At 49.7% G+C, this 12,425-nt stretch overlaps 2 protein-coding genes across 2 annotated transcripts; both read left to right on the top strand.

The window, feature by feature from the left end:
- Positions 1-1,699: 1,699 nt before the first annotated feature.
- Positions 1,700-2,275, top strand: LOC109762158 (histone H4). The gene has a single exon (XM_020320978.4). It carries the CDS (start codon positions 1,770-1,772, stop codon positions 2,079-2,081), a length of 312 nt encoding a protein of 103 aa, XP_020176567.1. The 5' UTR covers positions 1,700-1,769; the 3' UTR covers positions 2,082-2,275.
- A 1,157-nt stretch (positions 2,276-3,432) lies between these two features.
- On the top strand, positions 3,433-4,014 carry LOC109762171 (uncharacterized). Its single transcript, XM_020320992.1, has 2 exons — positions 3,433-3,585; positions 3,652-4,014. Exons 1-2 carry the CDS (start codon positions 3,433-3,435, stop codon positions 4,012-4,014), a joined length of 516 nt encoding a protein of 171 aa, XP_020176581.1.
- Positions 4,015-12,425: the final 8,411 nt, after the last annotated feature.

Below are 12,425 nucleotides of genomic sequence, written 5' to 3'. Positions count from 1 at the left end.
CGATGTCCGAAAACTAGAACATATGTGTGAGTTGAATTCAAGTTTGAACTATTTTATTTGAAAACTTAGTTGGATTGTATTGTTTAAATAAGAATTACCATCGCATTTGAATATTTTCAATCATCGGCAATTTGATATGTTATTATTTTAAGCTCGCGGACTTAAAAAATAGGTGAAAATTTTAGGGGGCATGGTTAGATGGCGGTGGTGCACCACTGTCCACAGACTGGTCCATTAGTCCGCAAACAAATACCGTATTCGTTTCGGGGTTGGGGGTTAGCATTGGAGATACCCTTATATGATTTTTTGGGCTGTCCGTTATATGGGAGGTATAGAGCAGCTTTTTTTAGCGTGTTGCTTGGGTTGGCGTATGATATAAACAAAAAAAAATGTTTTCCAGCCATTTTGTTTTTCAAATTCGGTCATCAAAATTAGAAAATGAAATCGTGAGCTTAAAACAGCTCACCACAAAATTGATTAACCGACTAATACGGTTATGTTTCTGGCTTATACCGAAAGGCCATGATAAGTTGAGGCTGAAGAACGCGTCAGTGAGCATCCTTCTATAGCCAAAATCCATGCTCATCTCCGCAGCCAGGCAAGGTGGTGCTAATGAAATGCCCGTGATGACGTTACTCACGTAGACCCACACTCTTTCACACATGCATAACATGCTAGTCGCCGGTGACATGGATGCGTCTCACGAGAGAGCTGGTTGTGCCTGCTGGGCTAAATTCAGTTAAACTGGTTAGTTTAGTTTTGGAGCCCAGAATCCGATACTGGTCAAATCAAATTCGGCTTTTCGATTGTGCCAACAGAATTTTGTTGCATTTATTCAACTAACCAAAAATTTAGTTTTGTTTTCGGTTTGGGTTCAGTTTTCGGCTCCTCGGTTTTTATGCCCACCCTGAGCCCGTTGGAGACGCTCACTTTAACAAAAAATACTACTCCCTTCGATTCGAATTAATTGACTCATCCTCTATATTTGTATAGAGGATGCGTCATCGAAGGGAGTAAAAGATTACTAACTGAATGGATAACTTTTATGTAGACCACAAAAAAATTCACAACCAATCAGAAAGCCCAAAATATCATAGGGTGTCAAAATTTTGACAAGGGTGCATTTGGGTACCAACCAAGCACCGTAATTCTTCCTTTTTCCGACTGAAAAACTGAGTTTTCCCCGAAAGAGAAGTCTCAGTGATTTTTTTGTTGATAACTGACCCCAACGAGCTAATGAGTTTCACCCGAAAAAAAAGAGCTAATGATTTTAGCAAGCAATTTGGAAGATAGAAAAAAAAGCAGTACCATCATTTTTGCATCGAGCCACGAGGCCCGTCCAAGCAGCGCGCCCCTGTTACTCGAAAAAAAAAGCAGCGTGCCCCATGGACGTCGTTGGCCACTCGACAGTCGACACAACTGTAGCCACGTCACCTATCCGCGCCGAACCCTGTTCCGAATCTACCTCCATCCATCTCGCATCCGACGGCAACCAACCCCCCTCCCACGGATCGCTCCCTCCGCGCCATCGATCAACAGAAGGAACGCCCCTCGCATCCCAATCCGACGTCTCAAACGAATCCTTCCAACGAAGCCCATCCCGTGAAAACCGAAATCCTCCCGCTCAAACCCCAAACCAGATCCCCACCCCGCCTCCCAAATCCCCCGCTCGCCTATAAATCTCACCCCCAATCCGCATCACCTCCTCACCAAACTCCACAGCGACTCCAAATCTCTCGTGGTAGACAGCTTCCATCTCATCTCCGGCGATGTCTGGGCGTGGCAAGGGCGGCAAGGGGCTCGGCAAGGGCGGCGCCAAGCGCCACCGGAAGGTGCTCCGGGACAACATCCAGGGCATCACCAAGCCGGCGATCCGGAGGCTGGCCAGGAGGGGCGGTGTGAAGCGCATCTCGGGGCTCATCTACGAGGAGACCCGCGGCGTCCTCAAGATCTTCCTCGAGAACGTCATCCGCGACGCCGTCACCTACACCGAGCACGCCCGCCGCAAGACCGTCACCGCCATGGACGTCGTGTACGCCCTCAAGCGCCAGGGCCGCACCCTCTACGGCTTCGGCGGCTGAGCGCCATCAGCGCGCTGCCGCTGGCTGACACTGCTGTTTCCTGCTTTGCTCTGTAGTCTTACTCCCCCCCGTCGTGAATCCAGTGCGCTGGCTATGCTTGTTTCTGTAGTTTGTCTAGTGAGATCCAACTTCTAGTTGTAACTCCTATCGTTTCGTTTCGCTGCAATGAAAAGTTAATTCCAATCTGAGAAAAACATCATGCCTGCTTATGTTTGTTTAATATCGGCTTCTAGTATTGGAGGAATTGAAGAAATCGAGTGACAGCTGAAGTTAAATCTTTTGTGTATAGAGCTGGAAGAACCCTGCAGTTTGGTTCTGCAGAGTGGTAGATTCAATCTCAACGCTTTATGGGTTTGTGTTCCTTTGTTTTACTATGGCTTTGGTCCGCACTGTAGTTGTCTAGTTCTGCATTTTTTTTTCAACCTTGTTTCATTCTGGTAGAAAATATGCAACTGGAACATCATCAACTTTTGTGGGAAATCCTGATCTTGACATTGTGAACAATTCATCCTGGAATTCTTCTCTGATCTCCAATAAAGAGAAAAAAAACTTGGTCCAATTTATTTGTCTGAAAATAATCGGGTGTGACCCACAAAGAATTGCTCTGGTTCCATATTTTTTATGGTGGTTCCTCTTGTTTTTCAAATTTATTTATTTACTGTCGTTGATCCGTCTTTACCAAAGAAATCTCGTTTGCGCATGTATGAACATTCCACTAGAGTTTTAGTTTGCTGAAGCCACAGGCTTACAAATCTGTCACTAGGATAATACTAGTAACCATACGTTTGTTGTCAGTGTTCAGAGGCAGATTAGAAGCGTGTTGACTGGTTCCTGTGGATAACAGTAATCGATTAGTCGCAGTGATGAAGCCGGTCTCCAGCTGTAGGAAACCACAGCTACATATGTAGTACTCATAAGCAGATGAGCAGCCACTAGAACTCTAGAATAGATCGTAAAGCTCGTGCAGCAACAGATGGTTATTTGACAGAAACAAAAGTTAGTAAGAGCAACTCCAACGGGCCGATCCAAACGGACGGCGTTTTTGTCCGCTTTTTGTCTGTTTGGGTCGGCCGCCTGCCCGCCGTCTTTTAGTTTTGGGTCGGCAGTGCGCCCAACGGGCCGACCCATTTCATGACCGCGCGCGTTTTAGATCATGCCGTCGCCCTGGTTTTGGCGCTCCAGCGCGCGGGAAAGGTTCGTGCGCGCGGGGGAAAGCGGCCTAGCGCGCGCTGGTTTTGGCGCTCCAGCGCGCGGGAAAAGTTCGCGCGCGCGCCGCGGCCGGCGCTCGTTATAAAGAAGGCGCTCCCTCCACACTCTGTCCGCCGCCCACTCTCGCCGCCTCTGCGCCACCATGTCGATCCGCCGCCTGCGCGCTTTGGATTTTCGTGGAGTCCGCGAGCGCCGCTCCGGCGCCTTCTACTCCGAGATCTGGTTTCGCGAGAAACGTCTCATCCTCGGTACCGTCGACACCGCAGAGGAGGCGGCCCGCGCGCACGACGCGGCGGCGTGGCGCCTCCTGAGGCCTCGTCGGGATATGAATTTTCCCAACGTGTCGAGCTAGCGGGCCCAGGATCTGGCGCCTCTCCCGCGGCTTTTCACCGACGAGGATCGTCGTGTCCACCGGAGGCGGCAGCGTCGCCTCGCCATCGTGGAGAAGGACGTGGAAGCCTTGGTGGTGTGGCGCGGAGGCTTCCCGCAGGACATCGTCGACGAGCGCCAGTTCTACAAGCAAAGGAGGTTGGAGAGGGACGCGAGGAGGAGGGAGCGAGCCGCCTATCGGGAGGACAAGCGTTCGCGGAAGCAGGCAGCTCAATTGAAACTGAAGCTACGAGAAACGTCGGGTTGGGACTTTGAAGACGAGCAGCTTGCTGACGCCTACATTCAGACGTCGGAGGAAGACATTATCGAGTCGGAGTCAGAAAGCGACGAATAGTGGTCTTTTCTTTTATCTGTGTACGCTAGAACTATCTATGTATCCATTTTTATTTGAAAAAATGGCCGGCGGCGTCAGCGACGTAGCAGGTGGGCGAGGGTGTGAATCCAATGTGCCACCGACCAGCGCGCCCGGTGAGGAAAGAGGGCGAGCGCGCGCGCGTCCGTCTTGTGTCCGCACCGACGCAAATCAGGCTCAAAAATATGCCGGGAATGGGTCGGCAGGCGGACGAAATCGGACGCGCGTCCGTTTGGATCGGCGCGTTAGGCCGACTTTTTTGTCCGCGCCGATCCAAACGGACGGCCGCGGACGAAATGGGTCGTCCCATTGGAGTTGCTCTAAGTGCAGTTACTTATTTGATAGAACAAAAATGTCAGAAACAAATCCGAGTAATTTTTAATGACTATCAACCTTACAGAGTCACATTTAACTGCAATATTGGCAGAACATTATTGAATACTACCATGACATTGGCAGAGATTCTTGGTGCAGAACTTACAAGAACATCCAAGTCTTTAACTGCAACATTAACTTCCAAACACTAACTCTAGTGAATACCTTAACTGTAATTGATTTGGATTTGAGCAGCTTCAGCAGCGCTCTCGCCTTGGACTTCCACCGGCCTTCGTGTCCGTCGCCAACGCGCTGTACACGACAGGACGACCTCGGTGGGGCGGAGGAAGGACTGCACCGGTTTGTTGGACAAGGGGTAGGGGCCTGAGCGAGTCGCAAGCGTGTCGACGGCTCGGAGCAGAGCAGATGCATTCCACCGTTCGCTCCTTCATTTTTTTTATTTTTTATTTGAGAATTGTTCCTTCATGGTAACTGATGGAACCGGATCCTCTAACATTATGAAGGAAAGTCACGGTGCTACATGTTAGTCTGGTACAAAATGAAGAAGGGAAGTGAGGGACTGTCAGTAGGTTGTTTAATGTTGACATCTATTATAAATATAAATAATTTAATTAATTTTATTTCACCATCAATTTGTTTGTATGTAATCTATACCAATATAAAAAGACCCAAAGAGGCAGATCTAATTAATCTCGGCCATCAAATCATGTCAATCCAACGACCTAGACTGCTTCAATGTCGAGCGCTTAACATGTTTAACGTGCAGTTAATTTCATGCCAAAAATAATGCTAATCACATAATAATACACAAATAATATCCTACTTAATATCGACATACACTTAATATACTTCCAAATTAACGTGCATTGCACGTACACATTGACTAGTTACTATAAATGTACACAGTAGATCATCAATTTGCAAATTAATTTAAGTCATTTTACCCATAATCGTATGGATAGAAAGAAGGAAAGTTAGCGTATTATAGCTTCTCTAACTTTCCTTCTCACTGTTAGAGGATCCGGTTCCGTAACTGATATGATATGGTCGTTTCTGTTAGAATTAGTGGGCCTCGCCTAGGGGAATACAGAGTAAATTCAGTAAATTTCCAAAATCACTAGTTGAGGAGTACTCATTGCAAAGATCACTCCAACTTTTCCCAGGTTGCGACAAGTGGTGCGCTGCATGTGCGCCATTTGTCGCAACCCGGGAGTTTTCCCTTTTTCCGTAGATCCATTATTCAAAATGTTTTATCTATTAAATCGTGCGTCCAAATCTCGAACCGCTTTCACTGGTGGATTCCTCGCGTCAAGATCTTCAAAACTAGATCCCATGTTGATAGATTTTGACGAACTTTTTTTTATGAAAAACCTGACGAAAAAACCGGACCAGGAGGACGGGTTTTTTCCTTTCCGAAAGAGTCACGCCCGTGCCTCTCACGAAATCACAACCGTGCCTCTCGCGGAAGCAAAACCGCGACTCTCGCGAAAAAAAAGAAAACACGTTTTTTTTCGTTTCCGAGGAGGCACGACCATACTTCTCACGAAAGCACAACCATGCCTCTCGCGGAAGCAAAACCGTGACTCGTGAAAAAAAAAACAGAAAATGCGTTTTTTTCGTTTTCGAGAGGCACAGCCGTGACACTCGCGAAAGCACCACCGTGCCTCTCACGAAAGCAAAACCGTGTCTCTCACGAAAGAAAGAAAAACAGAAAACACATTTTTTTCGTTTTCGAGAGGCACGGCTATGACTCTCGCGAAAGCACAACCGTGCCTCTCGCGGAAGCAAAATCGTGACTCGCGAAAGGAAAAAAACAGAAAACACATTTTTTCCGTTTCCAAGAGGCACTGCCGTGACTCTCGCGAAAGCAAACCCGTGCCTCTCGTGAAAGCAAAACAGTGGCTCACGCGAAAGAAAAAAAAATGCGTTTTTTGCGCAAAAATTGTTTTTTTCAAAAAATTTATCCAAAAGCTAAGGAAGACAGGTGAAAAACTGAAATGCCAAAACCCCCCAAAAAACCCGTTTAAAAAGCCAAAAACGCATGCGAAAAAAACAAAAAAACAAAATCCAAAGAAAGCACCCAGAACGCGATACGTGGTGAACGGCTGAGAACGCACCAAGTGGCGCTGATCGTTGCGAGGCTCCTGAAGGAGCACTCGTTAACTAGTTGCTCACGTAAATTTCAAAAGCTCATGCATGGCAAGAGGTGTATGTGTAATCTTTAGTCCCTCTTAGAAAGTGATGCCACACGCACACTCTCGCCTCGTCGTGCCATGCACGGGCCGGGGCCAGGGTGATGGATACAGGCATGCACATACATATGATTTTTTCTAATGTTGACATGAGAGCTGTCAAATTCGTTGATCACCCCCATAAAAGAGGAATGCATCGCATAAAAGTAAGTGCAAAAAAAGAAGAAGAAAGGAAAACAGGGCTGGTCAGTTTATTGTGAAAAACCGGGTAAACACCATAGTAGCGCCTAGCTAGACTAGACCTAAAGCACCAGAATACATACAAAACGCCGGAAGGCGAAAACCCATAACACACCCGGTCGATCGCTGCTACCAAAGTGCACACAGACAACCGTCGCATTATACCAAGCTGCCACGAGGATATCCGCAAGCCTCAATGACACTGGAGAGGAATGATAAGTCCGACAGAGCAAAAATCTATGCCGCTCCGATCCCACGAGGCTAGCTGACATAGCTCGCCCGACGCTACTTGTATATGAAGGGTGCCCCTGCTGCTCTCATCTCGACCAAACAACCGACTCCAAACGGAAGCACCACCAACGACTCGACGCTCACCCAAACGCTGCCGGCTCTAGATCCACGGCACCACTAGCAACTAAGTGCTCCATTACCAGACTTGCTCCAAAGCAAAGCTTCCAACGAAGTAATGACACTACACGTGCCACCATTGCATACGGTTTTCACCGGGAGGCAAGAACATGGATCAAGGAGGTGTCAGATCCCCTCGATGGCGCCTCCAACAAGGAAAATCACACCCAAGAGCATCATTCGCCATCAGCCCAGACCGAAGTCGAGCATGACTTTCACCGGGGAACCGAGCACCTCTACCGAGGACGACGACTTCTCCAACACACCACCACCAGACCGGAGCAGCAGACGCCACTTGTTGCACCGCACACAACTAGCGGGAGCACCACCGGTGGTGCAATCCCAGAGCAGCCCGAAGGTCCTGCGAAGACCACTATACCGCAGACCACAATCCTGACCTAGAGCCACCACGCAACCATAAGGAGTCAGTCGCCGACCGAGCCGCCTCTAGGACAACGGCCGCCAGGGCGCCAGATTCGGCCGATAAGGACCCGTCAGATTTGATTGCACCAAGCTAGAGGCTGCCCACCGGGGAGGGGGTGGCGATGGGGGAGCCTGCACCCCCCGCAACACCCCACAACGTGGACGCGCATGACCGCACCGCCCCTAGCCCCCATGCCACATGGGTAGCGCCCATCACCTCCACGTACAGCCAGCACGTGTGCTCGCTGTTGGATGGGCGTGCGGCCCTTCACCTCCACCTCGCTGCTGCAAACACGCATTGAGCAGATCCGGGGCACGCAGATCTCCCCGGCGGGCCAAGTGGCTGCCCTCCTCGTCGTGCCGCATCGTCAAGGGCTAGCGCCCCGCCGCCGCCTTCCTTGGGCCGGGCCGGACTTCGCCGGTGGGCGCCCTCTGGCGGCGACGATACGGGTGGGGGAAGGGAGAGGAGATAAGGTGGAGACACTAGGGTTCCTCCCCCCGTGCCGCCAGAGCAAGGCGACGCGTGGGTCGGAAAGGGGGGGGGTTCCTATGTGTACTGCTTGACATGTGTGTGAATGACTTGTTGAAATTCAGTTTGTGGTCTTGCAAGAGCACGACTTCCTTTTGCATTTACTTTTTGGTTTCTTGGCTGCTGTAGTCTTCGAGTTGGATACCTTGTTTAGATCATGATCGCATTATGAGGCCGATTCTCCTATATATAGACTCATCGGCAACCATCAAAGATATATAAAACCAAGTCAGGGTTTTGCTTGTTGGGGAACGTAGTAATTTCAAAAAAATTCTACGCACACGCAAGATCATGGTGATGCATAGCAACGAGAGGGGAGAGTGTTGTCCACGTACCCTCGTAGACCGAAAGCGGAAGCGTTAACACAATGCGGTTGATGTAGTCGTACGTCTTCACGATCCGACCGATCAAGTACCGAACGCACGGCACCTCCGAGTTCAGCACACGTTCAGCTCGATGACGTCCCTCGAACTCCGATCCAGCCGAGTGTTGAGGGAGAGTTTCGTCAGCATGACGGCGTGGTGACAATGTTGATGTTCTACCGACGCCGGGATTCGCCTAAGCACCGCTACGATATTATCGAGGTGTAATATGGTGGAGGGGGGCACCGCACACGGCTAAGAGATCAATGATCAATTGTGTGTCTAGAGGTGCCCCCTGCCCCCGTATATAAAGGAGCAAGGGGGGGGGGGGTTCAGCCGACCAAGGGGAGAGGCGCGCCAGGAGGAGTCCTACTCCTACCGGGAGTAGGACTCCCCCCCTTTTCCATGTTGGACTAGGAGAGAGAGGGGGAAGAGGTGGAGGGGAGGAAGGAAAGGGGGGGGGGGGGGCGGGCGCCGCCCCCCTCTTCTTGTCCTATTCGGATTGGGGGGGGGAGGGGCGTGCGGCCCTGCCCTGGCCTCCTCTCCTCCCTTCCACCTAGGCCCACTAAGGCCCATTAAGTTACCCGGGGGTTCCGGTAACCTCCCGGTACTCCGGAAAAATCCCGATTTCACCCGGAACACTTCCGATGTCCAAACATAGGCTTCCAATATATCAATCTTTATGTCTCGACCATTTCGAGACTCCTCGTCATGTCCGTGATCACATCCGGGACTCCGAACAACCTTCGGTACATCAAAACATATAAACTCATAATATAATTGTCATCGTAACGTTAAGCGTGCGGACCCTACGGGTTCAAGAACTATGTAGACATGACCGAGACACCTCTCCGGTCAATAACCAATAGCGGAACCTGGATGCTCATATTGGTTCCCACATATTCTACAAAGATCTTTATCGGTCAGACCGCATAACAACATACGTTGTTCCCTTTGTCATCGGTATGTTACTTGCCCGAGATTCGATCGTCGGTATCTCGATGTTGGAAATATGCCCTAGAGGCAATAATAAATGGTTATTATTATATTTCTTTGTTCATGATAATTGTCTATTGTTCATGCTATAATTGTGTTATCCGGAAATCGTAATACATGTGTGAATGCATAGACCACAACGTGTCCCTAGTAAGCCTCTAGTTGACTAGCTCGTTGATCAACAGATAGTCATGGTTTCCTGACTATGGACATTGGATGTCATTGATAACGGGATAACATCATTAGGAGAATGATGTGATGGACAAGACCCAATCCTAAGCATAGCTCAAAGATCGTGTAGTTCGTTTGCTAGAGCTTTTCCAATGTCAAGTATCTTTTCCTTAGACCATGAGATCGTGCAACTCCCGGATACCGTAGGAGTGCTTTGGGTGTGCCAAACGTCACAACGTAACTGGGTGACTATAAAGGTACACTACGGGTATCTCCAAAAGTGTCTGTTGGGTTGGCACGGATCGAGACTGGGATTTGTCACTCCGTTTGACGGAGAGGTATCTCTGGGCCCACTCGGTGATGCATCATCATAATGAGCTCAATGTGACTAAGGAGTTAGTCACGGGATCATGCATTACGGTACGAGTAAAGAGACTTGCCGGTAACGATATTGAACAAGGTATTGGGATACCGACGATCGAATCTCGGGCAAGTAACATGCCGATTGACAAAGGGAATTGTATACGGGATTGATTGAATCCTCGACATCGTGGTTCATCCGATGAGATCATCGTGGAACATGTGGGAGCCAACGTGGGTATCCAGATCCCGCTGTTGGTTATTGACCGGAGAGGCGTCTCGGTCATGTCTGCATGTCTCCCGAACCCGTAGGGTCTACATACTTAAGGTTCAGTGACGCTAGGGTTGTAGAGATATGAGTATGCGGAAACCCTAAAGTTGTTCGGAGTCCCGGATGAGATCCCGGACGTCACGAGGAGTTCCGGAATGGTCCGGAGGTGAAGAATTATATATAGCAAGTCCAGTTTCGGCCGCCGGGAAAGTTTCGGGGGTTATGGGTATTGTACCGGGACCACCGGAAGGGTCCCAGGGGTCCACCGGGTGGGGCCACCTATCCCGGAGGGCCCCATGGGCTGAAAGGGGAAGGGAACCAGCCCTTAGTGGGCTGGGGCGCCCCCCTTGGGCCTCCCCCTGCGCCTAGGGTTGGAAACCCTGGGGGTGGGGGGCGCCCCACTTGACTGGGGGGGGGGGGAAGCCACCCCCCTTCCCCCTTGGCCGCCGCCCCCCTTGGAGATCCCATCTCCCAGGGCCGCCCCCCAGGGGTCCTATAAATAGTGGGGGGGGGGGAGGGAGGGCAGTAGGACCACAGCCCCTGGCGCCTTCCTCTCCCCCTGCAACACCTCTCCCTCCCGCTAGTGCTTGGCGAAGCCCTGCCGGGATCCCGCTACATCCACCACCACGCCGTCGTGCTGCTGGATCTCCATCAACCTCTCCTTCCCCCTTGCTGGATCAAGAAGGAGGAGACGTCGCTGCTCCGTACGTGTGTTGAATGCGGAGGTGCCGTCCGTTCGGCACTCGGTCATCGGTGATTTGGATCACGGCGAGTACGACTCCATCAACCCCGTTCATTGGAACGCTTCCGCTCGCGATCTACAAGGGTATGTAGATGCACTCCTTTCCCCTCGTTGCTAGTATACTCCATAGATGGATCTTGGTGATGCGTAGGAAATTTTAAAATTCTGCTACGATCCCCAACAGTGGCATCATGAGCCAGGCCTATGCGTAGTTACTATGCACGAGTAGAACACAAAGCAGTTGTGGGCGTAGATGTTGTCAATTCTTCTTGCCGCTACTAGTCTTATCTTGTTTCGGCGGTATTGTGGGATGAAGCGGCCCGGACCGACCTTACACGTACGCTTACGTGAGACAGGTTCCACCGACTGACATGCACTAGTTGCATAAGGTGGCTAGCGGGTGTCTGTCTCTCCCACTTTAGTCGGAACGGATTCGATGAAAAGGGTCCTTATGAAGGGTAAATAGAAATTGGCATATCACGTTGTGGTTCTACGTAAGTAAGAAACGTTCTTGCTAGAAACCTATACAAGCCACGTAAAAACTTGCAACAACAATTAGAGGACGTCTAACTTGTTTTTGCAGCATGTGCCTTGTGATGTGATATGGCCAGAAGATGTGATGAATGATATATGTGATGTATGAGATTGATCATATTCTTGTAATAGGAATCACGACTTGCATGTCGATGAGTATGACAACCGGCAGGAGCCATAGGAGTTGTCTTTATTATTTTGCATGACCTGCGTGTCATTGAATAACGCCATGTAAATTACTTTACTTTATTGCTAAACGCGTTAGCCATAGAAGTAGAAGTAATCGTTGGCGTGACAACTTCATGAAGACACGATGATGGAGATCATGATGATGGAGATCATGGTGTCATGCCGGTGACGAAGATGATCATGGCGCCCCGAAGATGGAGATCAAAGGAGCAAAATGATATTGGCCATATCATGTCACTATTTGATTGCATGTGATGTTTATCATGTTTTGCATCTTATTTGCTTAGAACGACGGTAGTAAGTAAGATGATCCCTTATAATAATTTCAAGAAAGTGTTCCCCCTAACTATGCACCGTTGTGAAGGTTCGTTGTTTCGAAGCACCACGTGATGATCGGGTGTGATAGATTCTAACGTTCGCATACAACGGGTGTTGACGAGCCTAGCATGTACAGACATGGCCTCGGAACACACGCAATACACTTAGGTTGACTTGACGAGCCTAGCATGTACAGACATGGCCTCGGAACACGGAAGACCGAAAGGTCGAGCATGAGTCGTATAGAAGATAGGATCAACATGGAGATGTTCACCGATCTTGACTAGTCCGTCTCACGTGATGATTGGACACGGCCTAGTTA

This window comes from Aegilops tauschii, chromosome 6, assembly GCF_002575655.3.
Source record: "Aegilops tauschii subsp. strangulata cultivar AL8/78 chromosome 6, Aet v6.0, whole genome shotgun sequence".
Lineage (NCBI taxonomy): Eukaryota > Viridiplantae > Streptophyta > Magnoliopsida > Poales > Poaceae > Aegilops > Aegilops tauschii.
Note: the sequence above shows the minus strand (reverse complement) of the source record. Positions and strands in the feature narration are given on the sequence as shown.